The 26,153-nt window shown below is 58.6% G+C and overlaps 1 protein-coding gene across 24 annotated transcripts in view; it reads right to left on the bottom strand.

Moving 5' to 3' along the window:
• Positions 1-26,153, bottom strand: part of PARD3 (par-3 family cell polarity regulator) — a 507,188-nt gene that overhangs the window by 408,388 nt on the left and 72,647 nt on the right. For all 24 annotated transcript variants that reach the window (XM_070056191.1, XM_070056180.1, XM_070056187.1 and 21 more), the window contains exon 2: positions 24,482-24,583. In XM_070056191.1, coding sequence (XP_069912292.1) covers positions 24,482-24,583 — 102 coding nt within the window. The remainder of the gene's footprint in view (positions 1-24,481; positions 24,584-26,153) is intronic.

Here is a 26,153-nt window from a genome sequence, read left to right as displayed (position 1 = left end):
GGACTCCATGCGCTCGCCTTCTTGGTGCCCGTTACAATCCCACCAAAAACTCAATCTCAGGAGTGGTTCTGTTATAAAAACTCAACTTCGGGGGGAGGTGGGCGTGGGGGAGTGGGGTCCCTCGGCGGCGACAGCGCCTGCCACAGCCCAGTCCAGGCTGTGATGACACCGCCCTGGCTCTCAAGGTCTGAGAAAAACCTAAATGTTCTCAAGTCGGACGCAGACCCTGGGAGTCCCCAACGCCAACCACAGGCCCGCAGCGACCTCTGCTGGCCATGTCAGGAATCACACCCTGACAACCACTGGTCTCTGTGAGACAGAAAGGCCACCAACAGCTCACCTGTCTGCCCCCACTGCCCGCGTCCCCTCCTGCCGTCACAAGTCCCTGCACAACCTCCACCTCCAGCAGACCTGCTGAGTTACGGAAATCAGCTCTAGATCGACCTGCGCCATTTGTAGGATGGACCCAGGGGGGAAAATACTCACTTCTTGCACAACCCATGGAAGAGGAACACCCGGTAAGAGCGAAGGCTACTGGAACCACCGCAGAGTTGACTGCCGGCTGCTGCCGTCAGCGTGGGACCCAGAGCCCTCTCGGCTCTCACAGGTATGCTAATGGCAGACAAGGGTGCACCAGGCCTCGGCGAGGGTACATCAGGACGACACCGACCCCTTGTCCGACAGGGCCAGGGGGAGGGGCTGTGGACATCTGGTGCCCGCGTCTCCTATCAGAGTGCCTGGTGCCAGTCCCAGCTCCTCCACTTCTGATCTCGCTGCTGCTCACGCACCGAGTGCAGCTGCTTCTCTCTCTCTCTCTCTCTTTTTTAAGATTTATTTTATTGAAAGGCAGAGTTAGATACATAAAGAGAGATCTTCCATCGGCTGGTTCACGCCCCAGATGACCACAGCAGCCATGGCTGAGCCAGGCCAAAGCCAGGAGCTTCTGGGTCTCCCACGTGCGTGCAGGGGCCCAAGCGCTCGGGCCGTCTGCCACTGCTTCCCCAGGCACATCGGCAGTGGAGAGCCGGGACTCCAACCAGTGCCCACATGGGATGCTGGCGTCACAGGCTGTGGCTTTAGCGGCTACGGCACGGCGCCGGCCCGGTGGCTCCTTCTGATGCCACGAGACAGCACTGCTGGCTGCCACAGCCCAGGACCGCAGTGTCAGGGTCCCCAGCACGCACGGGTTCCACGCCTCCTCTGCAGACACGAGGAAGCCCGGTGAGAGACGGCAGCAGGCAGGGGTGGGAAGGCAGGCCGGCGGCGGATGAAGGGCTGCGGACCACAGGCCACACAGCATCTGCACGTCCCGACCCCTCCAGGTTCTAGGGTTAGAAAACTTTGACCGCACTGAGAGGAAACTTCCGGCTAAAAACCAAGTGGGAAAGAAACCTCTGATGAGCTCTCTGGAGGATGACAAGGAGCAAGCCCAGCTCAGCCAAGTCCAGTCCCAGCTGTGCAGGCAGGGCCCCCACGCCGGCAGTGACCTGGGGCGGGCGCTGGCCCCATGGAGAGCCTGGGCTCGGCCCCATGCCGGCCCCGCGCCCTGCTGCCGCACACCCAGGGGCCGCGGTGATGGGTCACACACTCGGGTCCCTGCCACTCTCATGGGAGACCTGTGCAGTTCCTGGCCACGGCTGCGGCCTGGTCCGGCTCTGGCCACTGCAGGCATTTGGGGAGGGAACCAGCACACGGGGGGTCTGCATCTGTCTCTAAAATAAGTCAATAAAAATCCCGAAAACGAAAAAAAAAAAAAAAAAAAAAAAAAAAAAAAAAAAAAAAGAGCGACTTGGGAACAATGCCAGAATACTACTTTTCATGAAAGCGCAAGTTAGAAACGCACAGTGTAGGGCCAGTGCTGTGGCAGAGTGGGCTAAGCCTCGACCTGTGACGCCAGTTCAAGTCCCGGCTGCTCCAGTCCTGACCCAGGTCCCTGCTCAGGGCCTGGGAAGCCAGTGGAAGACGGCCCAGGTCCTTAGGGGACCTGGATGAAGCTCCTGGCTCCAGCCTGGCTCCGCTCTCCCTCTCCCCCACCCTCCCCTCCTCCTCCACTCCTCCTCCTCCTAACTGCATTCCAAATAAATAAAACACAAATCTTAAAAAAAAATGCTGAGTGTGTGGTTATGATTAGAACAAATTCTTATAAAAAAATAAAAGGTGACTGTTTTTCTAAGCAGCCGTCACCAGGACCCTGTCGCTTGTTTTCAGATGAGTCGGCGAGCGCCCGCGAGCAGCCGAGCATCCCGCGTGGGCAGGCGTGGCCAGCCCAGGTCCAGGGAGAACCTCGTCTCCCTGTGCGGCGGTCAGCAGGTAACACACTGGATTCTGCACGCTCGCCCTGAAGCCTCCTCTGCTGTCCAAATAATTTCCCAACTGCATTTCCAACGCGGCCCCTGAGCTCACGTGCTTTACGACTTTGCTTTAATCTGTTCGATGATAGCAGGGCTATAAAGTGTGGTCCTCATTGAGGACGGCCATTAAGATCACTTCCCACCTCAGAGAGCAGAATGGTAATTCGGCCATAAAACTAAGCACCATCCTAAGCCGCTAATAACCGGGAGAGACACCCCGCTAGGAGTCCCTGCCTCCCTCAGCTGGACGGGCGCCCGCCCTGTGCCGCACCTCGGCGCCCAATTCCGTGCCCGCCCGTGCACATCTGCACGCTCACAGCCACCCAGCCACCAGCTGGCCCCTCCTTCTGCAGACCCGTGCGAGGATCTGCTTTTATCACGAGAGCTGTGCGTGAGTTCGTCTCCCGTGCATCTGCTATGGAAAGGAGGGAGGGTGGACAGTTCTCGACGGAGCAGCCAGGGTCTCCGCGCCCGGAACCTGAGTGGGCTGCACCAAGCAGAACCACATCTCAGAGACACAGCCTCTGTCCCCACCTTCCTGCAAATAAACCCCGGCTTACGAGTGGGCGGGGCTCCGGCGACCCTGTCCACTGGACCCCAGCACCCACAACACAGAGGGCTGGATGGAGGAGACGGGGCGGCCTCACTGTGCAGGGTCCGTGGGGGCAGGCCCCGGGGCAGGGCTCTGTGCCCCACAGTGGCTTCCTTCTGACACCCGAATGGTTCCAGCACGGGAGATAAGCAAACGGCAGAGACCACAGGAACCAATCTATGGAGCAGGTGTCTGGTGCAGCGGTGATCCGTCGGCGGGGGACACCCAGGTCCCCTGTCGGCAGGCTGCCAGGTCCTGGTCCCGGCTGTGCTCCCTGCGGGGCAGCAGGGTGGGGCCGTGGCCACCCCCACGGGAGACTGGGATGCAGAGCGCATTAGGGGAGTGAACCAGTGGCTAGGAAATCTCTGAGCTCTAATCTGAGAAGTCCTCTCTTCCACACCCACTGGAGCCCCAGACAGCCACGCAGCCCCGATGTCCCCGTTATTTTCCAGTTCCAGGCAAGGGCACCCAACAGAGCTCGCTTCCCACCTTCCAGCACCCTGCACATTGCCAAGGCCGATTCGAGGGAAGTCCTGGGGTGTGGACCCAGCAGCTGGAGACCAGGGCACAAACTCTCAGCTTCACTACACCCAAACCTTCAGGGACACCGTCCAAGAGGGCTGCGGGGAGACCCTGGCCGCCGCTGGCTCCCTCCCCGTCCACGGAGAAACAAGGACGCTGCAACCCCAGGGAGAAACCCGAGACGCACACCAGAGCCAAGGGACACACACACTTGTGCTTATAAATAGAAACCCTTCCTCCTCCCTGGCCACTCGCCTCCCGCATGACCCGAGGGCTGTGCTTGATTTATGTCCGTCTCAGACCCCGCGCGATGCTATCGCGTCTCAAGACGCGCATGTGAACCCAGGACGAAACCCTGCTGAGCTGAGCTGAGCCGCATTGACTGTTGTCGACGCAGCAGGGTCAAGCCAGCTTCAAAGAGTCTTACAAGAAACCCCAAACGTGGTAATGAATGTTTTATGGTTTCCCTTAATATCCACGCATTTCATCTTCAGACACCGAGGCCAGGAGCTGCTGGAGATGGCTCCTCTTTTCCTGTTGGGCATGCTGGTAGGAGTCTCAGGACCAAAAAACACCGTGTGGCCATGCGAGCCCCCAGCACCCCTGGAAAACCGCAGCCCGACAAGAGACGGGAGTGCAAGGGAGATAGCACTAACGGTCAGCCAGTTTCCAAGCCAAGAAATGCTGATGGCCACTCGTAAGGGAAACGCATGTTAGGGGGAAAATCTATGCGTGGAATATCAGAAAGTCTTTCCAACAAAACAAGCGCCCGTTAAGGTTGTTACTTACGCACTGGGGACAGAGACAGAAAGGTTCTGTCATCCACTAGGCTCAGGCAAAGAGCCAGCGATGGGCTAGAGGCTCAGAGACAGGAGCTGGGGGCTCCATCCAGGCAGGGACCCTGTCACCTGCGCCATCACCACGGCCTCCCAAGTCTGCACTAATGGGAAGCCGGAGCCAGGAGCCAGCCCTGAGCCAGTTACAGCACCCACTGCCCCCACGGGGCAGGGGCTCCTAACCACTACGCCGCATGTACGGACGTGAAAGACAGAAAGGGAGACAGAGAGACACATGAAAGGGAGATCTTCATCCACCGGCTCACCTCCCAAAGGCCCAAGAAAGCCAGGGCTGGGCCAGGCTGCAGCCAGGAGCCAAGAACTCCACCCGGTCTCCCCGGGGGGTTGTAAGGACCCAAGTGCTTGGCCAATCCCCTGCTGCCTTCCTGGGTGCATCAGCAGGGAGCTGGATGGGAAGTGGAGCAGCCGGGACTCGAACGAGTGCTCCCATCTGGGATGCCGGTGCCACAGGCGGCCGCCTGAATCCCCCGCGCCACAACCCTGCCCCGTGGAACTTCCTCACGTGGAGTCTCAGGGCCTCGGGAGCTGTGTTCAGAGCACCACCACTCCTCAGGGTCAGAAATAAGGGCAGGTAAGAGGAACACAGGGGCAGAAGACAGCACAGGCGACCGCCCCGGGAGCCATGGGGACTCCCCGCTCCTGGCATTGCCGTCTCACAAACAAGGCCACCCCTGCAGACAGCAAGGTCAACGTGGCCACTGATCTTGTCCAGCCCACACCCTGAGCCGAGCTGGCCCCAAGCCGGCCCCGAGCCCTGAGCCACACACAGGAGCTGGCTCACGTCCCTACCTGCAGACTGGGTGCTAGTCCAGACGGCGGGGTCCCGGGGGCCGTGTTCCCCTCCCGTGGCAGGGATACCTGGCATGGCAGAGCCAGCAAGAGTACTGACACAGCGCCACAGACAGAAGCAAAATGCACACGTGGAGGCAGGTGAGGGAAGGTGGTGAAGACAGTCCTCGGGTGTCCCCAGTCCACATCGAGTCCCTGGTTCAAGTCCCAGCGCCCTGCTCCTACTGCACACCCGAGGAGGCGGCAGTGACCCCACATGGGAGACCCAGATGGAGTTCCTGACCTTGGCCATGACGGAGGGCACAGGGACAGCCTCTGTGCCTCCCCAGGGGGCCCTGCGCCCTCCAACATAGACACAGCCCCAGGACGGGAAGAAGCGAGACCCTGGGCAGAAACTCCCATGTCCATGCACACAGCCACATGTGAACGCAGCCACGCACCCTTGGTAACGGCAGCGTGCTGAGGAAGCATGTCCCGTCAGCGCAGAGGTGCGAACTAACACATTCACACCTGGTCTTCATGAATCACCGTGGCAGCAAGCGGACAACCTTTATAAATCTGAACATGATCACACAGCGCTCATGGGAGCGAGGAGGAGACACGCGCATTTAGCACCTGTGAAATTGAAAAAAAAAAAAAAAAACACAAGACAGACGTTCAAGGCGGCTCATGGGAAACAGCTCCGTGAGCTGCTCCGAGAAGGGGTTTGCAAAGACGAAAACTGACCACAGCAAGCCGAGGCAACATCACACCCAAACGAGGACATCACGTTCACAGCAGCTGTTAAGACTCTCACAGTTACGGAAGGAAGACCACCCACGCTCATTTCTTCCAGGTCTCTCCAGTGCACCATGCAGACACGGGACCCAGAGCTGCCAGAACAGCCGCGCCCAGGACTCCGCGGGCTCCCACGGGCTCCCTCAGCAGTCGCACCTGCATTCATCTCTGCAGCCTGAGCCAACGTCCCCTCAGCCCCGCGCCGAGCCACGACGCTTCCCAACGGCGCAGCCTGGCATGAGGCTGAGGGGCCCCGGGCTTCCACAGGGCACCACCCATGCCCCCACCGTGTGGCACCCGAGGGCCTGGGTTTCTTCGTGTGCTTTACAGAGATCAGCCCTGGCCTGTGATTGCCCCGAGGATCCAGTAGGGGGCGCGCGAGAGCTGTGGGAGCAGCAGCCCAGGGGGCTGCCCAGGCACACTGTTGGACCTCAGAACCGGCCATCTGCAGTGCGGACACCAGGGGGCAGCCTGCTGCTGCCTGCGAGAAGGCCTGGTTATCTCCAGCATCCAGGAAGGCATGGAGCCCTGCCTCCAGGCAAACACAGGTGCGGGGAGGGGGAGGGGGAGAGGAGGTGCAGGTATGGGGAGGGGGACAAAGGGCAGGGTCCACACTGGCTCACAGGGCAGGGGGCAGGGTCCTCAGTGGCTCACTGGGGCACAGGGCAGGGTCCACACTGGCTCACTGGGGCACAGGGCAGGGGGCAGGGTCCACACTGGCTCACTGGGGCACAGGGCAGGGTCCACACTGGCTCACTGGGGCACAGGGCAGGGTCCACACTGGCTCACTGGGGCACAGGGCAGGGTCCACACTGGCTCACTGGGGCACAGGGCAGGGTCCACACTGGCTCACTGGGGCACAGGGCAGGGTCCACACTGGCTCACTGGGGCACAGGGCAGGGTCCACACTGGCTCACTGGGGCACAGGGCAGGGTCCACACTGGCTCACTGGGGCACAGGGCAGGGGGCAGGGTCCACACTGGCTCACTGGGGCACAGGGCAGGGTCCACACTGGCTCACTGGGGCACGGGACAGGGTCCACACTGGCTCACTGGGGCACAGGGCAGGGTCCACACTGGCTCACTGGGGCACAGGGCAGGGTCCACACTGGCTCACTGGGGCACAGGGCAGGGTCCACACTGGCTCACTGGGGCACAGGGCAGGGTCCACACTGGCTCACTGGGGCACAGGGCAGGGTCCACACTGGCTCACTGGGGCACAGGGCAGGGTCCACACTGGCTCACTGGGGCACAGGGCAGGGTCCACACTGGCTCACTGGGGCACAGGGCAGGGTCCACACTGGCTCACTGGGGCACGGGGCAGGGTCCACACTGGCTCACTGGGGCACAGGGCAGGGTCCACACTGGCTCACTGGGGCACAGGGCAGGGGGCAGGGTCCACACTGGCTCACTGGGGCACAGGGCAGGGTCCACACTGGCTCACTGGGGCACAGGGCAGGGTCCACACTGGCTCACTGGGGCACGGGACAGGGGGCAGGGTCCACACTGGGTCACTGGGGCACAGGGCAGGGTCCACACTGGGTCACTGGGGCACGGGGCAGGGGGCAGGGTCCACACTGGCTCACTGGGTCACAGGGCAGGGGGCAGAGGTCTGTGACTCCTGCTGCAGCACACAGGAGCTCCCCAGAGGGAGCACCAGCCAAGGCACCCACAGAAGCCACAAAGAGGGCACACCCCCAGGCCCGTGCAGGTTTGCTAAAAATCGCTCGAGCTCCCGGAAGGGGGGAGACACAGCACAGGAATTCCCGCACACCGGTTCTCCCAGAATCCTCTACTGGGTTGTGTACATGGCCCACACCCGTAGCTCCAGGCTCAGCCAGTGCTTCAGTTCTGATCACGACGGGTGACGTCTCTACACCAAACCCTGCCGTATCTCACAGTGACAGGACCAAGAGGACGCTGTGCCACTCGGAACTAATCTCTAACAGGTCCCTGATCTTTTTTTTTTTTTTACAGGCAGAGTGGACAGTGAGAGAGAGAGACAGAGAGAAAGGTCTTCCTTTTCTGTTGGTTCACCCTCCAATGGCTGCCGCGGTCGGCGCACCGCGCTGATCCGATGGCAGGAGCCAGGTACTTATCCTGGTCTCCCATGGGGTGCAGGGCCCAAGCACTTGGGCCATCCTCCACTGCACTCCCGGGCCATAGCAGAGAGCTGGCCTGGAAGAGGGGCAACCGGGACAGAATCCGGCGCCCCGACCGGGACTAGAACCCGGTATGCCAGCGCCACTAGGCAGAGGATTAGCCTATTGAGCCGCGGTGCCGTCTACAGGTCCCTGATCTTAACCGAGGCTGACCCCAGCTCGGAGGCTGGGCTGGACACAGCCTCAGCACTCATGCCTGCAGCACACCTGCCCAGCGGCAGTGTGAACACGGTCAGCTTGGTACACCGCAGGCACGGGCTGGGGGGGGCTTTTCAGAGGAGCCTTGAGGCTGGCGCACCACCCCGAGGCTAAGGGCTGAACCCAACACAGCCAGCAGGTGTCGGGCATGATGGGGCCACACACCCATGGCCCTGAAATGCAGAGGAAAATCCAAGCAGGGGCAGGGTGGCCTGGGGGATGGTGGTGGCGTGGTCTCCCACACACCGACCCCGTGCACACCAGGGCTGGAACTGCCTCACCGAGAACCACACAGGACAGCAAGGCCACAGCGGGACCGCAGGCAGGAGAGTCCCAGGGGCCAACAGCTGTGCACACAGAGCCGTTTCCACACCCGACACCTGCATTGTGGGCTGCACACGCGTGCGCACACACACACACAGAGTCCCTCCTGCTCAAGGAACTGAGCTGCGCCTTCCCCTCCCCCACAAGCCCCTCCTGCTCAAGGCCAGCCCCGAGGGGCTGAACCGGACGCCTCTCAGACTTGGGATGGACACGGACTTCACCTCTCAGACCCAGGCATGGACAGACCTCTCTTGTGTGCAACGTGCCTTCGACAGATGGCGGAGGGGCTGGGCTGAGAGCCCCCGCAGGGGCTCCAGCTTCTCACACCCCGTAGCCTTCAGGACATACCGGCACCTCAAGTCTAAAAAAGCCTATGGGGCCAGCGCTGTGGTGCAGTGGGGTAAAGCCGCCAGCCACATCCCACACGGGCACCGGTTCGAGTCCCAGCTGCTCCACTTCCAATCCAGCTCTCTGCTATGGCCTGGGAAAGCAGAAGAAGGTGGCGCAAGTGCCTAGACCCCCTGCACCCACGTGGGAGACCCAGGTGAAGCTCCTGGCTTCAGATCAGCGCAGCTCAGGCCATTGTGGCCATTTGGGGAGTGAACCAGCGCACGGAGGACCTTTCTGTCTTGCTTTCTCTGTGTTTCTGCCTTTCAAATAACACAAAGAAAGAAGCACCCCAGAGATGGGGCTGTCAGCGCAGCTGTGCGAGGACGGCCCCTCCAGAGGCCGGGGGAGGCGACAGGCGGAGGAGACCCTTCCGAGGCAGGCGTCGTGCGAGGCTTCTCATCAGGAGCACAGCCGCTCCGAGCGAGAGGCCGCCTGCATCCCGAACGCCCTGCCTGCCTGCAGGAAGACCCCAGACCAGGTCCCGCCAGGAAGCTGCAGGACGGGCGCGGGTCCGAGCCTCTGGCAGGATGAAGTCACCGCCACACTGCCGGGACATGCGGTGGCCGAGGGACGGGAACTTGACACAGCGGCTGAGCGGCCACCTGGGACACCCACACCCCACGCCAGCATGCCTGGGGTAGAACCTCTGCTCCCTGCGCACGCACCTGGGAGGCAGCAGGTGAGGGGTCGAGCATCTGGGCCCCCGCCACTCACTCAGAGACCTGGACGGAGCGCAGGCTTCTGGCCGCCCTGGCCCTGGCTGTTGCTGCTATTTGTGGAGTAAACCAGCAGCTGGAAGAACTGTCTCTCTTGGGCTGGCACCGCAGCTCACTAGGCTAATCCTCCGCCTTGCGGTGCCGGCACACCGGGTTCTAGTCCAGGTCGGGGCGCCAGATTCTGTCCCGGTTGCCCCTCTTCCAGGCCAGCTCTCTGCTGTGGCCCGGGAGTGCAGTGGAGGATGGCCCAAGTGCTTGGGCCCTGCACCCCATGGGAGACCAGGAGAAGTACCTGGCTCCTGCCATCGGATCAGCGCGGTGCACCAGCCGCAGCGCGCCGGCCGCGGCGGCCATTGGAGGGTGAACCAACGGCAAAGGAAGACCTTTCTCTCTGTCTCTCTCTCTCACTGTCCACTCTGCCTGTCAAAAAAATAAATAAATAAATAAATAACACCGTCTCTCTCTCCCCCACTTGCTCTCTCTCCAGCCCCTACCCTCCTTCCTGTGTGTGCACACAGGTGCAAGCACCTCTCATACGCTTGCAAATAAAATGACAGCAAATTAATTTTTAAAGAATTTTCAGGCGGGCAGGGGGCCCAGGCGGTAGAAGGAAAATGTGCTTGGAAATGCTTCCCACGCCCGTTACAGATCTGCAACACTCGCCAGTAGCTGAGACTTCCAGCACGTGTCCACCCAACCAGGCCCGGCGAGGGGACGGTAAGCGGGCAGGAGCCACCAGCGTCTTTACCAGTCAACGAAAGCCGAGCCCCAGAACACCCGCGTAAGTGGCGAGGGGACACCGGGGGCACGGATGGCGGTTCACACACCAGCCTGGACACGCCCACGACACGCCCACCACAGGCACTGAAACTGAGGAGGAAGAAACCACGGTGACATGAGCTGCACTGAACACAGCACAGCCGAGAGGGCTCTCCAGGCCTCTGTGCAGGCACAGCGGAGGGGGACTCAGCCTCGTGCTGGGCCCTGGGCGGCAGCGCGGGCACACACCCAGGAGACCCTCCCGCTGCCTGCTCAGGGGGCCGCCTCCGTCCCAAGTCTGCTTCCAGACATCTGCCTCAGGCTCGTTCTCCCAGGCAGGAAGAGGCGGCAGGCACCGGAAGGAAGTCCAGAGCGGATGCCCCAGACCTTGGCCAGCCTGCATTTGGAAACAAACCTTCATCTTCATAATGAACTCTCCGTCTCCTCACCCTCCCGCCCCAAACAAATCCATTCCAGACTTTTCCAGAGTTCTAAACAACTGTCAAGTAGCTCAGACCGCAATTCCTGACACCGGGCTGCGGGCGGGTGAGACACCAAGCGCACAACGCGGAAGATGACACGAGCACATTCCTTCGGGGCAAATGCAGGGAGCCAGGCTTCGCCAACCCCAACCTCAACAACGCGTCAAAGTAAGAATTCCGCTCTCAACTCCCAGCTCCCCGGGACGCCAGCAGCCACTCAGAGGCGTGGGCTCACCGCACGGTGGACGCCACTGTGGCTGGATGGACGGCAGCACAGCCCCTGGTCCATCTGTTCATCGTGACCAGGAGAGACCTCAGTTATCAGAAAAACAGTAAAAAAAAAAAAATCCAGTCACAAGAGAGGATTCTCTAAGCACGCAGGCGGCAACATAGAAACGCCTTCCAGTTCAGACCTGTCCAACAGGACTCGGACCCACAGCCAAACGCCCCGCCCACCTACGCAGGTCTCATGACCCACAGACTGACAGCCCAAAGACCCGCCCACATCAGCAGGTCCCAATAGGAAGAGTGTAAACCCACGGCAGCTAACAGTAGTCTGTTTCCGGATTCCACGGGCAATACAGCGATGGTGGGGATGGTTTTGCTAAAGTAGACACACAGTGAGCAGCTCAAATCGCTGCTGTTTCAGTACCCTGGGAGACACAGAGGAGAGGAACCTTCAAACAGAGACGGAGGAGGTACAGGAACCTAGGTCCGTCCATGCGCCCACTGCCCTCAGTTCCCACGACAGAGGATGGGGGTGGGGAAGACGGATTTCCCTTAGATGGCAGGAACGCTTCAGGTGGAGGGAGCAGCACGGAGAGACACCGGCTCACAGACCACACTCACCACTGCCACGCAAAGCCAAGTAGTACTCACACCACCACCGACACCTGCAGACAATGAGGGCAGCGCCCAGCTCCTGACAACCTCACCTACCTGCTGCACACACCACAGTGAGGGCACAGCACAGCACACACACTCACCTACACCTACAGACACAGCAGTGAGCACACAGCACACCACACACACTCACCTACACCAACACATACAGCAGTGAGCACACAGCACCCCACACACTCACCTACACCTACACATACAGCAGTGAGCACACAGCACACCACACACACTCACCTACACCTACACATACAGCAGTGAGCACACAGCACACACACTCACCTACACCTACACATACAGCAGTGAGCACACAGCACACCACACACACTCACCTACACCTACACATACAGCAGTGAGCACACAGCACCCCACACACTCACCTACACCTACACATACAGCAGTGAGCACACAGCACACCACACACACTCACCTACACCTACACATACAGCAGTGAGCACACAGCACACACACTCACCTACACCTACACATACAGCAGTGAGCACACAGCACACCACACACACTCACCTACACCTACACATACAGCAGTGAGCACACAGCACACCACACACACTCACCTACACCTACACATACAGCAGTGAGCACACAGCACAGCACACACACTCACCTACACCTACACATACAGCAGTGAGCACACAGCACAGCACACACACTCACCTACACATACAGCAGTGAGCACACAGCACACCACACACACTCACCTACACCTACACATACAGCAGTGAGCACACAGCACACCACACACACTCACCTACACCTACACATACAGCAGTGAGCACACAGCACACCACACACACTCACCTACACCTACACATACAGCAGTGAGCACACAGCACACCACACACACTCACCTACACATACAGCAGTGAGCACACAGCACACCACACACACTCACCTACACCTACACATACAGCAGTGAGCACACAGCACACCACACACACTCACCTACACCTACACATACAGCAGTGAGCACACAGCACACCACACACACTCACCTACACCTACACATACAGCAGTGAGCACACAGCACACCACACACACTCACCTACACCTACACATACAGCAGTGAGCACACAGCACAGCACACACACTCACCTACACCTACACATACAGCAGTGAGCACACAGCACACCACGCACACTCACCTACACCTACACATACAGCAGTGAGCACACAGCACACCACACACACTCACCTACACATACAGCAGTGAGCACACAGCACACCACACACACTCACCTACACCTACACATACAGCAGTGAGCACACAGCACACCACACACTCACCTACATCTACTACAGACACAGTACTGAAGGCACTGGACAGATGTTTGTAAGCACCTGCTCTCGACCTTGGCTAGAATTCTTGGACTGCACGGCAGGCACTGTTCTACAGCAGGTGAGCCACTTCCAGGACACCCCTGCCACATGGGTGTCTCACAGGAGTCCTGGTCCTGATTCTCACCCAGGTTGCTGCTCATCGCCTCGCTAGCCAGTAGAATATGGCACAAATACCTGGGGCCACCACCGTGGAGACCCAGATGTTATTCCAGGCTCCTGGCTCCAGCCTGGCCCAGCCCCAGCTGTTGTGGGCATTTGGGGAGTGACCCAACCAGGTCAGAGTTCTCTCTCTGTGTCTCTCTCACAGGGACGAGCATGAAGTCCAATCGAGTTGCGACAGAAAGGGACTGTGGCATTTCCAGCCTCGCTATCAGGGGCAGAGAGCAGTGCCGGTGCTGGGACCCTCAGCGACAAGCCTTTCTCAGGCCTCACTGTCCTGCTGGTTTCCTTAGCAACCACGGGCAGTCATCCGGGCTACCGAGAGCTATGGGCCAGCGTCAGCCCCAGGTGCTCCGACTCGGCAGGCGTCGTCTCCACAGAAAGAGAGGGCGGCACTGCACACAGCCCCAGGCACTGCAGTGGCCCCGTCTGGCCCCACCACTTCCACTGAAGGGGAACACGCATGATGAAGTTGACTGAGCTTTGCTTTTTAAGAGCTTTGCAAGGAGTGCCCAAACACACAGATCGTCACACTATCAAATGCCAATTTGGGTGGGGAAAAATCAAGTGACACCTGCCAGTCAACTTAAGGAGGACTAATGAGAACCTAGTTCCTCGTGCCATAGTTGTCCCTCCTACTGTGGTCAGCCCTTAAAATAAGTGAGTAAGAGGTGGGGACAGGGGTAAGAAGATGCTTGGATGTCTGCTTCCCACATGGGAAAGCCAGGTCCCTCTTGCATTTCTTCTTCTTCTTTTTGACAGGCAGAGTGGACAGTGAGAGAGAGAGACAGAGAGAAAGGTCTTCCTTTGCCATTGGTTCACCTGCCAAGGGCCGCTGCGGCTGGTGCGCTGTGGCCGGTGCACCGCACCAATCCGAAGCCAGGAGCCAGGTGCTTCTCCTGGTCTCCCATGGGGTGCAGGGCCCAAGCACTTGGGCCATCCTCCACTGCACTCCCTGGCCACAGCAGAGAGCTGGCCTGGAAGAGGGGCAACCGGGACAGAATCCGGCGCCCCGACCCGGACTAGAACCCAGTGTGCCAGTGCCACAAGGCAGAGGATTAGCCTAGTGAGCCATGACGCCAGCCCCCTCTTGCATCTCAACATCCAACTCCAGCTTCCTGCTAAGCGCACCCTGGGGTGCAGCAGGTGATGGCTCCAGTAATTGGGGCTCTGCACCCATGTGGAGACCTGGGTGGAAATCCTGGCCCTACTTCAGCTTGGCCAACCCACGGCTGTTGTGGGCCTTTGGGGAGTGAACCAGTGGATGGAAGATGGATTGCGCTCGCTCGCGCGTGCTCTCCTCTCTTTCTCTCTCCCCCATCACTCTGTTACATATTAGCTTTAATTAATAAAAAAAAAAAAACCTTTTATCACTAGCACTGTTATTTATGCATTTTCATCTTCCTCACCCACTCTTATGATCAAGTACAAAAGTGCACACTTTGAAAGCACAAATTAACATCAATCACAGTGCAGTTAATTCAAGACCCAAAAAGATCAACAACAAATTTACCACCAGCTGTGCGCCAATTCACTGGGAGCAGCCCCGGAATCCAAGGCGGGGCATTGGGTTTGTCACTGAGATGCACAGAAACACAGAGGCTGACAGAGCTCCCATTGGCTGTTTCACTCCCCAGATGCCCACAAAGTCCCAGGGCAGAGGCAGAAGCCAGGAACTCAATCCGGTCTCCTACAGGGTGGCAGGAACCCAGGTACGTGAGCCACCACCTGTTGCCTGCCAGGGTGCATAGCAGGGAGCTGCAATGGGAACCCAGCATCCAGCACCCCTCTGGGAGACAAGAGCATCTTAATACCCCATGGTCTTACATCTGACAGAGAGCTGCTCACTGCAACCTGTGTAACCAACTTATGAACTGCCTCGCACACACTGCGGCTCGGTTTGTTTGTATTTGTTTGAAAGGCAGAGTTACAGAGAGAGGGAGAGACACAGAGAGATCTTCCATCAAAAGGCTCATTTCCCAAACGGCCCCAACAGTCAGGGCTAGGTAGGAAAGGCTGAAGCCAGAAGCCAGGAGCTTCCTCTGGGTCTCCCATGTGGGTGCAGAGGCCCCAAGCACTTGGGCCATCTTCCACTGCTTTCCCAGGAGCATTAGCAGAGAGGTGGGGCAGCCGGGACTCGAACTGGTGCCCATGTGGGATGCCGGCCCCTCAGCTGTGTTTTAATAAACATGTCTATAGCCTGCTGCCTTTCAGAGAGTATGTATAATCCTCCAACTACAGAGCCTGAGTCTTCCTTCCAAAACAAGCCATGGCGGGGCAGGCGTTTGGCACAGGGGCTGACAACGCTCGGGACACCCGTGCCCCATATCAGAGCCATCTGAGCTGGAGTCCTGACTGGCTCCTGGCTCCAGCTTCCTCCTCATGCACACCCGGAGACGCGGCAGGTGATGGTTCAAGTCCCTGGGGCCCTGCCACCCACCTGGGAGCCCTGGTTAGAATTTCTGGCTCCCGGCTCTGGGCTGGCCATTGTGCAGTCAGCTGGGGAACAAACCAGCAGATGAGAACTGTGCCGTGTACACGTGCTCTCTCTTTCAAATACGATGAAAACACTTTTTTTTTTTTTATTTGACAGGCAGAGTTAGATAGTGAGAGAGAGAGACAGAGAGAAAGGTCTTCCTTCCGTTGGGTCACCCCCCAAATGGCCGCTACGGCCGGAGCTAGGCCAATCCGAAGCCAGGATCCAGGTGCTTCTTCCTGGTCACCCATGTGGGTGCAGGGCCCAAGCACTTGGGCCATCCTCCACTGCCCTCCCGGGCCACAGCAGAGAGCTGGACTGGAAGAGGAGCAACTGGGACTAGAACCCGGTGCCCACATGGGATGCCGGCGCTGCAGGAGGAGGATTAGCCAAGTGAGCCATGGCGCCGGCCAACACTTTCCTTTAATTTAAAAAGTTCGCTTTGGCGCAACAATTTTTGAAATGCACGCATATGAGGAGCCTTTCCAAAAGTCCGCGTAAAGCATACACGAAAAAATTCCACGTGGGTATCAACGTTCTTTGGTGTCAAACGAGTGACCCTATTCTCCAGGAGCCTCGTGAAGCCCCACTGCGATGCCCGACACACGAACTCCGCGGCTGCTGAAACACCCGCTGTCCCCTGCCGGAGAAGACGTAACACTTACGCAACACTGAAGGTCTGTACTACCTCGGACTCGTGTCCAGTATCCCAACGCTCCCCATGTTAATAAAATCCCTCAAGACTCAGCACACGGTGAGGACCACGCTAAGTGCAGACCCGGTGCCGCCAGCTTCCTCTCCTGCCCGCCAAGCACTCTCCCTCAACCAGCTCTCCGCGGCAGCCAGGTCTCAAAGCAAACCCAGTTTCTTCTTTCAAAACCTGAGTTGGACATCTTGCTGATGGAGATGTCTTGAGGCAGGACAACTTACTCGAGTTCCACTGTGATGTTTCACACTGCACCTCCCAGCTAAACCTTCGACCGCCTTCAGGCAGCCGAGGGCTAGCACTGGGTGATGGGTGCGGCCATCAGGAGAACCGGCAGGGGCCGCCAGGCTGGAGGGACCGCACGTGCTGGCCACACGGGGCGGCTCTTCCAGAGTACCTTGCAGTACCACCTGCTGCTACTTTACAAACGCCACACCCATCGCTCTCCACTGCCTTGAGCCCCAGTGGCCACATCCCACAGCCTCCCTGACACCTAACAGGACCTCCTGACCAGAGCCTGCACCTGCGTTTCCCGCCATGCCTCTCGGGCTCCCAGGACACGGAACCTCCACGCCCCCTCCACTTCATCCCAGGGTCCTCCTCGGCCCTCACTGCCCCCCACCAGAAATCGGGGAAACCCCAACCACAAAAATCACCTCCCCACCTGTGCTGGTCCCCTAGACCAGCTGGTCCCTGCGTCATCTCTCCTCTAGATGGCAGCCTTCTCACCATCTGTTCCCCCAGCAACCAGGCATTCTCCCCGAGGCCATCTAAGAACTGCTGGCTGCACAGCATGACTGGGGCATCTCCATCTCACTGCAGGTGGGAACACAGCTCAGATCCCCGGTAAGGCTCTTAGCACCACACCCCCCACCCACAACCCTGAACCCCACCACCTCCTGGATCCCGGCTGCACCCCTGCCACAGGGGCTCCCTGCAGACACAACACCACCCCTCCATTCCCCACCCCACGCTGTTGCACCCGCTGTCGGGTACACACAGCCCCTCCACCCCACTGAGCGAAGGGACAACCGTCGAAGGTTAGAGCCCAGGCTCGAGAAACGGACAGTGGGGAAGCCAGGACCCCGATAGTGCAGACCCTAAGTTTATGGGGCAGCAGGAAAGCAAGGGGCAGCCACGGTGAACGCTGGGAGGCAGCAGGGCAGCTGGGGTGCCCCAGGTCCCCCGACTCGCAGGGAGGCCTGGACAGGCCTCTGCTGAGCTCTCCCACCCTCCCTGTTGGCTGACCACAGACTCCTCTGCCCCCACCGGCTGGAATTGGGAACAGAGCCTGGACTCGAACCCAGGGACTCCAAAGTGGGAAGCAGGTGTCCTGAGCTGGGTCTCAGCCCAAAGTCGCACTCCCAGGCTAACAAAGTCAGGTGAAAAACAGAATAAAGACAGTTTCCACTGAAATCTGCCTGACGCCTTCAAATTGCAATCAGGAAAGGCAGAGCCGTGCAGAACACACGCGGGGAAGCAGGAAACACCTCCCCCCCCCTTAGACTCACTGCTCATCACAACTGTCTGGCCATCGAGCGTCTCCCAGCACCCGTGACACTGCACCCGTGGAACACAATCACGCCACATCTGTACGTGGCTGTAGCCTTGTAACAAGTCTGTACCAGACTCCCACTGTTCCACTGTCCCGGCCGTTCCACTTCCGGTCCAGCTCCCTAACGCGCCTGGGAAAGTAGCGGCAGGAGACCCCGGGCTCCTGGATTTGGTCTGACCCAGCCCTGGCAGTTCCAGCGGATAGAAGATTTCTCCTGCTCTCTCTCTCTGTAACTCTACCTTTCAAATAAATAAAATAAATCTTTGATTGTATCCTTCTTCCAGCCCTGTGAGCAGCTGAGCTTGGTCGTGGTGTCAGGTTACTCCTCTCCCAGGGTGCTTCTCTGCAGAGCTGGGACTGTCAGTGATTATGCATTTAATTTCTCTAACAGTTTAATTCTTATCCTCACAGCAAACGACACTTCAGGCCCAAGAAGCAGGGAGCATGTCCACTTCCGCTCCATGTCGCACGGTAGCAGGGACCGCAAAGCCTGGCACGTTCTAGGAGCTCCGCACCCTGGCTGGATTCAATAAAAATGCTAACCTCTCTCTCTCTCTCTCCCAGGAAACGCTCCCACAAGCTGTGTTTTCAATTAATATTATGTGAATATCCGACCTAAGCAGTCTCTCCTCCCAACTTTTATTTGAGAAGGGAGTAGGAGGAGACTTGGCAAGGCTCAGTACTGACACCATGTTTTAACCCACTTATTCCACTTAATCTCGACCTCAAATATTCGTCAGAACTCCCGTGTTCACACATAAATCTGTGTCGGCTTTCAGTTTTGAGGACAGAAAGCAGATTTCAGAAGGATGGCTCTGGGACACAGAGGTGCGGCTTCCGAAAATTCCGCTTATTTGAAATGAGCCTTCCGGGGGGCGGGCACTCGGTGCAGCAGGTGAAGCCACAGCTCACAAGGCCTGCGTACCACAGGGGAGCTCTACTTTGGGTCCTGGCTGCTTCACTTCCCATCCAGCTCCCTGTTACTGCGCCTGGAAAAGCCGTAGGAGATGGCCCAGCTGCTTGGGGCCCTGCACCCGCATGGGAGACCAGGATGGAGTTTCCAGCCCCTGACTTCGGCCTGGCCCAGCCCTGGCCTCTGCAGCCATCTGGAGAGTAATCCACAGGACAGAAGATCTCTCTCTAGCTCTTTGTCTCTCCCTCCCTCCCTCCCTATCGGCCTTTCAGATAGATAAACGCTGAAAACTCAAATGAGGCTTTCCCAGAGGCAGAGAGGTTGGGCACTACGGTACGGCCGGTGTACACTGCACCCACTGCACAGAAGATGAAGACGAAGGGGAAGACCCAGGCTCTCAGACCACTGGGCCCCGAGAGCACCCTCAGTGACAGGGTGACCCACTGGGCCTACGGAAACCCAGCTGAGCCCTGCTACCCCAGTGTGAGCCATGGGTACCAAGACAGACTAAGGGTGTGCACATGGAGTACTCAGGATTCCTGCATCTGTCCCAGGGCCCCATCCCACAGAAATGACACCCAGCCCTCAGGAGCCCGTTCTGCAACCCAAAGTGCAACCCAGAATCGGTATGTACTTAGTGGCCCTCCGGCACTCCTATGTCTGTTTTTGCTTTTTACTTCAAAGGCACAGTTACAGAGAGAATGGGAGAGACCGAGAAACCTTCCATCTCATCTGCTGGTTCACCCCCAAAATGACCACAGTGGATGAAGCTGGGCCAGGCCAGAGCAAAGAGCCTGGACTACACCTGGGTATCCACATGGGTGCAGGGGCCCAAGCACTTGGGCATCTTCCGCTGCTTTCCCAGGTGCATTAACTGGGAGCTGGGTCAGAAGTGGAGCAGCTGGGACTCAAACAGGCTCTCGTATGGGATGCTGGTGTCACAGGTGGTGGCTTAACCCACCAGGCCACAATACTGGCCCATTGATTTTGCTTCTATAGCTTGCAAGCTCTTGGAGAAGACACAAAATCTAACATTGACAAATTATTGTCTTTGACAGCCACACAAAAGGGGTTTGTAAGCATTCTTTTTCCTACGACTTTTTTCCGTTTTCAAAATCGAGGCGCTGTGAGATCCTGTGGATTTCAGTGCTGAAGGAAAAGTGGGTGTCTTTGGAAATCACCCCACCAAACGCACCTCTTCAGGAAGGCATCGTGTCTCAGTAAGAACACCCCGTGTCCGGTGATGTGGTGCAGCGGGTAAAGCCTCTGTCTACAGCGCTGGCATCCAATATGGGCACCGTTGAGGCCCGGCTGCTCCACTTCCCATCCAGCTCTCTGCTGTGGCCTGGGAAAGCAGCAGCAGATGACCCAAGTTCTTGGGCCCCTGCACCAGTGTGGGAAACCTGGAGGAAGCTCCTGGCTCCGGCATGGCCCAGTCCTAGCAGTTGTGGCCATTTGAGGAGTGTACCAGCAGATGGAAAATCTAAATCTGCTATTCAAATACATAAAGCAAATCTTTAAACAGGGGAAAAAGCCCTTAAAATTAAAAGCGCACGCTGGCGCCGTGGCTCACTTGGCTAATCCTCCACCTTTGGCGCTGGCACACCAGGTTCTAGTCCCGGTTAGGGTGCCAAGTACTAGTCCCGGTTGCTCCTCTTCCACTCCAGCTCTCTGCTGTGGCCCGGGAGGGCAGCGGAGGATGGCCCAAGTGCTGGGGTCCCTGCACCCACATGGGAGACTGGGAGGAAGCACCTGGCTCCTGGCTTCAGATCAGCGCAGCGCCAGCCATACAGGCCATTAGGGGAGTGAACCAAAGGAAGGAAGACCTTTCTGTCTCTATAACTCTACCTGTCAAATAAAAATAAAAAATAAATTAAAAAAAATTAAAGTGTATCATACTGCACACAAACCAAAACCTCAACAAGAAGTTCTCTTTTTAAAACAATCAATGAACATGAAGTCCAGAGCACCCAGCTCCCCCACTCCCAGCATTAAGAAATTCACAACACAGCACAACACTGCCTGCCCCATGTGTTTGTGTTTTTCTTTTCTTTTTTTTTTTTTTTTTTTTGGACAGGCAGAGTGGATAGTGAGAGAGAGAGAGACAGAGAGAAAGGTCTTCCTTTGCCGTTGGTTCACCCTCCAATGGCCGCCGCGGCCGGTGCACCGCGCTGATCCGAAGCCAGGAGCCAGGTGCTTCTCCTGGTCTCCCATGGGGTGCAGGACCCAAACACTTGGGCCATCCTCCACTGCACTCCCGGGCCACAGCAGAGAGCTGGACTGGAAGAGGGGCAACCAGGAAAGAAGCCGGCGCCCCGACCGGGACTAGAACCCGGTGTGCCGGCGCTGCAAGGTGGAGGATTAGCCTAGTGAGCCGCGGCGCCGGCTCCCCATTTGTTTCTAATTCAGCACAACGTCCCTTGAGAAAACCAAGACTCAGGTGCGGAAAATACCAGACACAGCGATGCTTTGTGCACCTTGGAATGCAGTGACGTGGAGCCAGCACCAATGACCAGGACGTGGGGGCGGGGCCTGGCACCATGGCTGTCATCTCACTGGGATCCCTGCATCCCATGTCAGGGAGCCTGGATCAAGTCCCGGCTCCGTCTCCAATGCAGCTTCCTCCTCACACACCCACTGGGAGGCTGCAGGTGATGGGCCCCTGCCACCCACGTGGGAGACCCGGATGGAGCTCCTGGCTCCAGCCTGGTGCAGCCGCGGCTGCTGTGGACATCTGGGGAGTGAGCCGGCAGATGGAAGATCTCCCTCTCTCTCTTCCCCTCTTTAACTCTGCCTTTCAATAAACAACATTCCTGTGGTACAAGTAGACCTAACATTCTATGTGTCAGAAAACCAAACCTAACACCAGCACCGATCTGAACTAATTCTGAACCTGGACCCCAGAGCCGTGTGCTGGGCCCAGAGGGCAAGAACAGGTAAATTCAGGGCAGGCTGAGGACTCACGCCGAAGTGCCTGGGACCAGAAGCGTCTGCATTTCAGCTGTGTGCAGATTTGCAGCATTTAGGAATGCTGTGAATTCTTCTTAACCTAAAAGCTGAACAGGTGTCTAAATGCTTACGGGCACGGGCTGCCAAAAATAGCTGAAAACGCTCCAGGGCGATGAGAATGGGGTCTCGGAGCCAGAGACCCCCTGCGTGAGGACGCACCTGGACGCACCTGGGGACCGGGCGCTGGCTCACTCACTCCTTTCCTTCCCACAGCTGAAAATGGAGCCCAAGATCTTAGAAGCTAATTCAGAAAATATAATTAATCACATCCAAGTCTTGAACCTGTGGGCGAGACACCGACGGAAAAGCTGTTTCAGGCCGCGGTCCGCTGCGTGGGCCCGCACGTTTCTCTCCGGAAGCTCATCTCCATCAGCATGACGTAAAAGCGCTCTAAGACGGCATCTCACGGGCCAAGGTCTCAAACTGTTTCCTAGACTCCTCAACTTGCACAGGAAACGCAAAGACTCCATAAAATGTAGTTTCCTCGAGAATGCAAACGCTAAGTGCTTCTTTGAAATCCTACAGTTCTAGCGGGAGGCTGACTCCAGGGGCATGGTGTGCCTGCTCCTTGGTTTCTCCTGGGATCTCACAGCTGCATTCACAGACGACTGCAGGACTCTCAGCTGCCGAAAATCACCCCTAAGACGTAACCAGCCACCGCCCGCCTCGACCTCAACAGCGCCAGAGCACGTGGGACTGCCACGTGCACAGGGGACAGCCACCCAACGGGCCCCTGCTGGGCCACAAAATAAGGCCACACGCATTTCCAAACACACTTTGCTGAACACACACATCTCAGGACTCCACCCACTGCAGCGCAAGCTCTGTGGAAGGCGCCTATGTGCCCCGGGCACCCAGGGAGGAAGGAGGGACAGCAGGGCCGCAGTCCCTCACCCTGCGGTCGTGACTGTGGGCATGTGCCCCGGGCACCCAGGGAGGAAGGAGGGACAGCAGGGCCGCAGTCCCTCACCCTGCGGTCGTGACTGTGGGCAATGCTGGGCCAGGGGGAGGTCCCCCCAGCTCAGCCCTCGCAGGAGCACGGGGACAGGGGACGGGGCTGTGACCCCCTCACCACCCAGCACCCTCCGGCACAGGAGGCTGCCGGACGCCCACCGAGAGGGCCCACACCTAAGCTAAGGAGGCAACGAGACAGCAACAGTTCACGCGTCTTCACTGTCCGTCTCCGACAGACACGGGAGGATGAAACACTTCGGCCGCAGCAGGGGCGAGCCCTGGGCATCCAGGGGGCACCTCCTTCCTCCTGCTCACCAGTGCCGGCTCCACTCCGAGCGAGGAGAACGAGAGAAGGGAAAAACAGGGACAGGTGGACACGTGAGCCCCGGCATCCTAACCGCAGAGCTGGGAGAGCAGCCAGCAATCGCGTAAGCCTGCAGCTGAACCACACGTGCACGGCAGAAGAGCGTCACAGAGACGCCCGGCCCCTACAGAGCAAACAGCACCGACTCACACTCCTCTGACCGTGTGTTCCTGGCCCCCGGCAGCTGCCAGAGGAGCCAGGACGCTGGAGGCTGCGGGACACCTGGTATACCTCAAGGCTGCAGGGAAACAGCTAAGATGCCGCCAACTCTGAGGCAGGCACGGCGCCGGTCGTGAGAACCGCGGCAGTGGGAAAAGACTCCACAGCTGTGCTCGGGGGCTCAGAGCAGGCGCGAGGGCCGGGGCACTGACCAGCGCGCGAGGCGCTCCCCATCTCCCAGCCCGGCCACTGATGGGGAAGCTGTGTGCCGAAGCTGCTGTGCCCGGCAGGGTCCTCGGCATCCCGTGACGCGGCCGCGCCCGTGGCCAGGAGCCGCAGTGCAGTTTCATTGTGAGCCGAGCTCAACCAGCCCTGGAAGTTCTCACAGGGGAGAGTCCACCAACTTCCACATGCACGGCCAAACATCCCGCCACAGACGCTCACAGTGTGGACATGGACAGTCCTTCCCCATCCAGGACACCGTGAAGTGCAGTGGGCAGCACGCTACAGCCTGGAGATGCCGGTCCTGGGTGGAAGCAGTGGTGGACAGGGCGGCTTTGCGAGAGCCAAGCGCATGGGCAGGGAGGGGCCTGATGCACGCGGTCTGCTCCCCTCACTCCCCCGCTGCGAGGCACCGGCAGCTGCTGGGAGCACAACCCAGACCCCCAACTCCCCCCTCACGGAAGCTCAGGAAGCAGTGAGGGTCTTGAGTCGTCAGCAAAGCCGCTGTCTGGTTGAAGCACAGCGGGAAATGGCAGGGAAGAGGCAGCTTGCGGTGGGCGCATGTGAGAAGCTGCAGGTTCACAACTGCAAAACTCAGCATCAAGTCCAAACAACACACCAGGCCCTGGCTTTAGGGTAGCCAGGATTCTTGATACTATAAAACAAAACTCACGCAGCTGAGGATCTTTAACCATGTGACTAAAACAGAGAGGGGAGGACCCCACGCCCCACCCCTCCCCAGTCGCGGGAAGAAGGAGCCGGGGAGCTGTCTCCCAGGAGGAGCGCTCACCCTGTCCTTGTCGTCCACCACATCACAGAGCACGTCGTCCAGGTCTAGGATCCCTCCGTCTCCATGCTCCAGGCGGTGCACCTGTATCCAGTAGCTCGGGTCCTGCAGAAGAACAGACACATCGGACACGGCAGGTCAGCACCACGATTACTGGGGCACAGCCCGCTGGTCCTCAGCAGGAACCCACCCCCGCGGCAGCCCTGCCAAACCCAGGCAGCTCCGGTCTGTGGCCGAGTCTCCACCCCTCCACTCAGACGCTGATGCAAAATCCAGACAGGGATTGCAGACAACAGCAATGCAACCTCCCTCAGGAAGCCCAGGCTCCCCAGGACACTCATGGTAACCAATTCCCGCCACGCAACCTGCAGCAAGCCAGCAGCGTGCCTGAAAACCTCCCATTGAGCCCCTCTGCAGAATGCAGGCAGCACATCTGGGGGACCCCAGGTGCTCCTCAGCACCAGGGGTGAAGAGACGCACACGAGACGCGACAAATAGACTCAGAACAGGCCGTGTGGTATAAGCCTCTTTTTATAAAGGCAAAGTTACACACACATACCAGTGCATTTTAAAACGCCCTAACAGGGACAGAAGTTGTGGCACAGTGGGTTAAGCTCCCTCTTGAGACGCCCACATCCAATATGCAAGTGCCTGGGTTTGAGTCCCAGCTACTCCACACTTCCCATCCAGCTTCCTGCTAATGCACACCCTGGGAGGCAGCTGATGGCCCAAGCACACGCCTTCCTGCCGCCCAGGCGGGAGACCTGGATGGAGCTCCTGGCTGCCCAGCCCCAGCTGCTGTGGGGATCTGGGGGAATGATCAGTGGATGGAAGCTCTCGCTCATGTTCCATGTCGCTGTCTTCCAAATCAATAAACCTTTTATTAAAGAAACAAACGTCCAAAACCTATGTGAATAGTGTGTTTCTACGACATTTGAAAAAGGGAACATAGTTGATTCTGAGTCAACCTCAACCACAGACTCAAGGAGAAACCCATGAACATGTGTGTCTCCCCGTGAGCGACAGCTGGACCCCTGCGAAAGAAGGGTTCATCTCGAACAGGAGTCTCTTGCATCACACATACTCACACGTGCACATACACACTCAAACATGTACACACTCATGCAATCCACACACACACACACACACACATACACTCAGGCAATTCACATAATCACACATACACACACACACTCGTGCAATCCATATTCTCTCCGGCTCCTCTTCCACTGCCACCTCCCCTGGGAGCACTCGGCTTCACCGATCCCGTCCATCAGAAAGGCACCAAACACCAAGTCCCAGCTCCAGGAAGCAACACTCCGGCCACCACCCCTCACCTCTCACAGGGCCACCCCACTCCCACAGCTGCTCGGCAGCCTCCCTGACCAACCAGGCCCACCACAGGCGGTCCTCGGCGCCTGCCCCACTGCGGGAACAGCCCTGATGCTGGGGCAAAGTGGCAGTGAGACAGCAGCCGCCTGCCACACTGGGTGAGGTCCTACCGCCCTGGAAAGCCCGTCTGTGCGTGCTGTCCGAGGTGGGTGGAGGGTTTACACACGACAAAGCCCAGAGCCAGCCTATGCTGCTGACCAGTGGTCGCAATCAACCCTCACCGTCAGCCAGGACCCCGACCAGGGCTGCCCACCTGATTCCCAGCCTGACCCAGAGGGACACG

This window comes from Oryctolagus cuniculus, chromosome 13 (assembly GCF_964237555.1).
Source record: "Oryctolagus cuniculus chromosome 13, mOryCun1.1, whole genome shotgun sequence".
Lineage (NCBI taxonomy): Eukaryota > Metazoa > Chordata > Mammalia > Lagomorpha > Leporidae > Oryctolagus > Oryctolagus cuniculus.
This window is presented reverse-complemented; position numbering and strand designations above follow the sequence as displayed.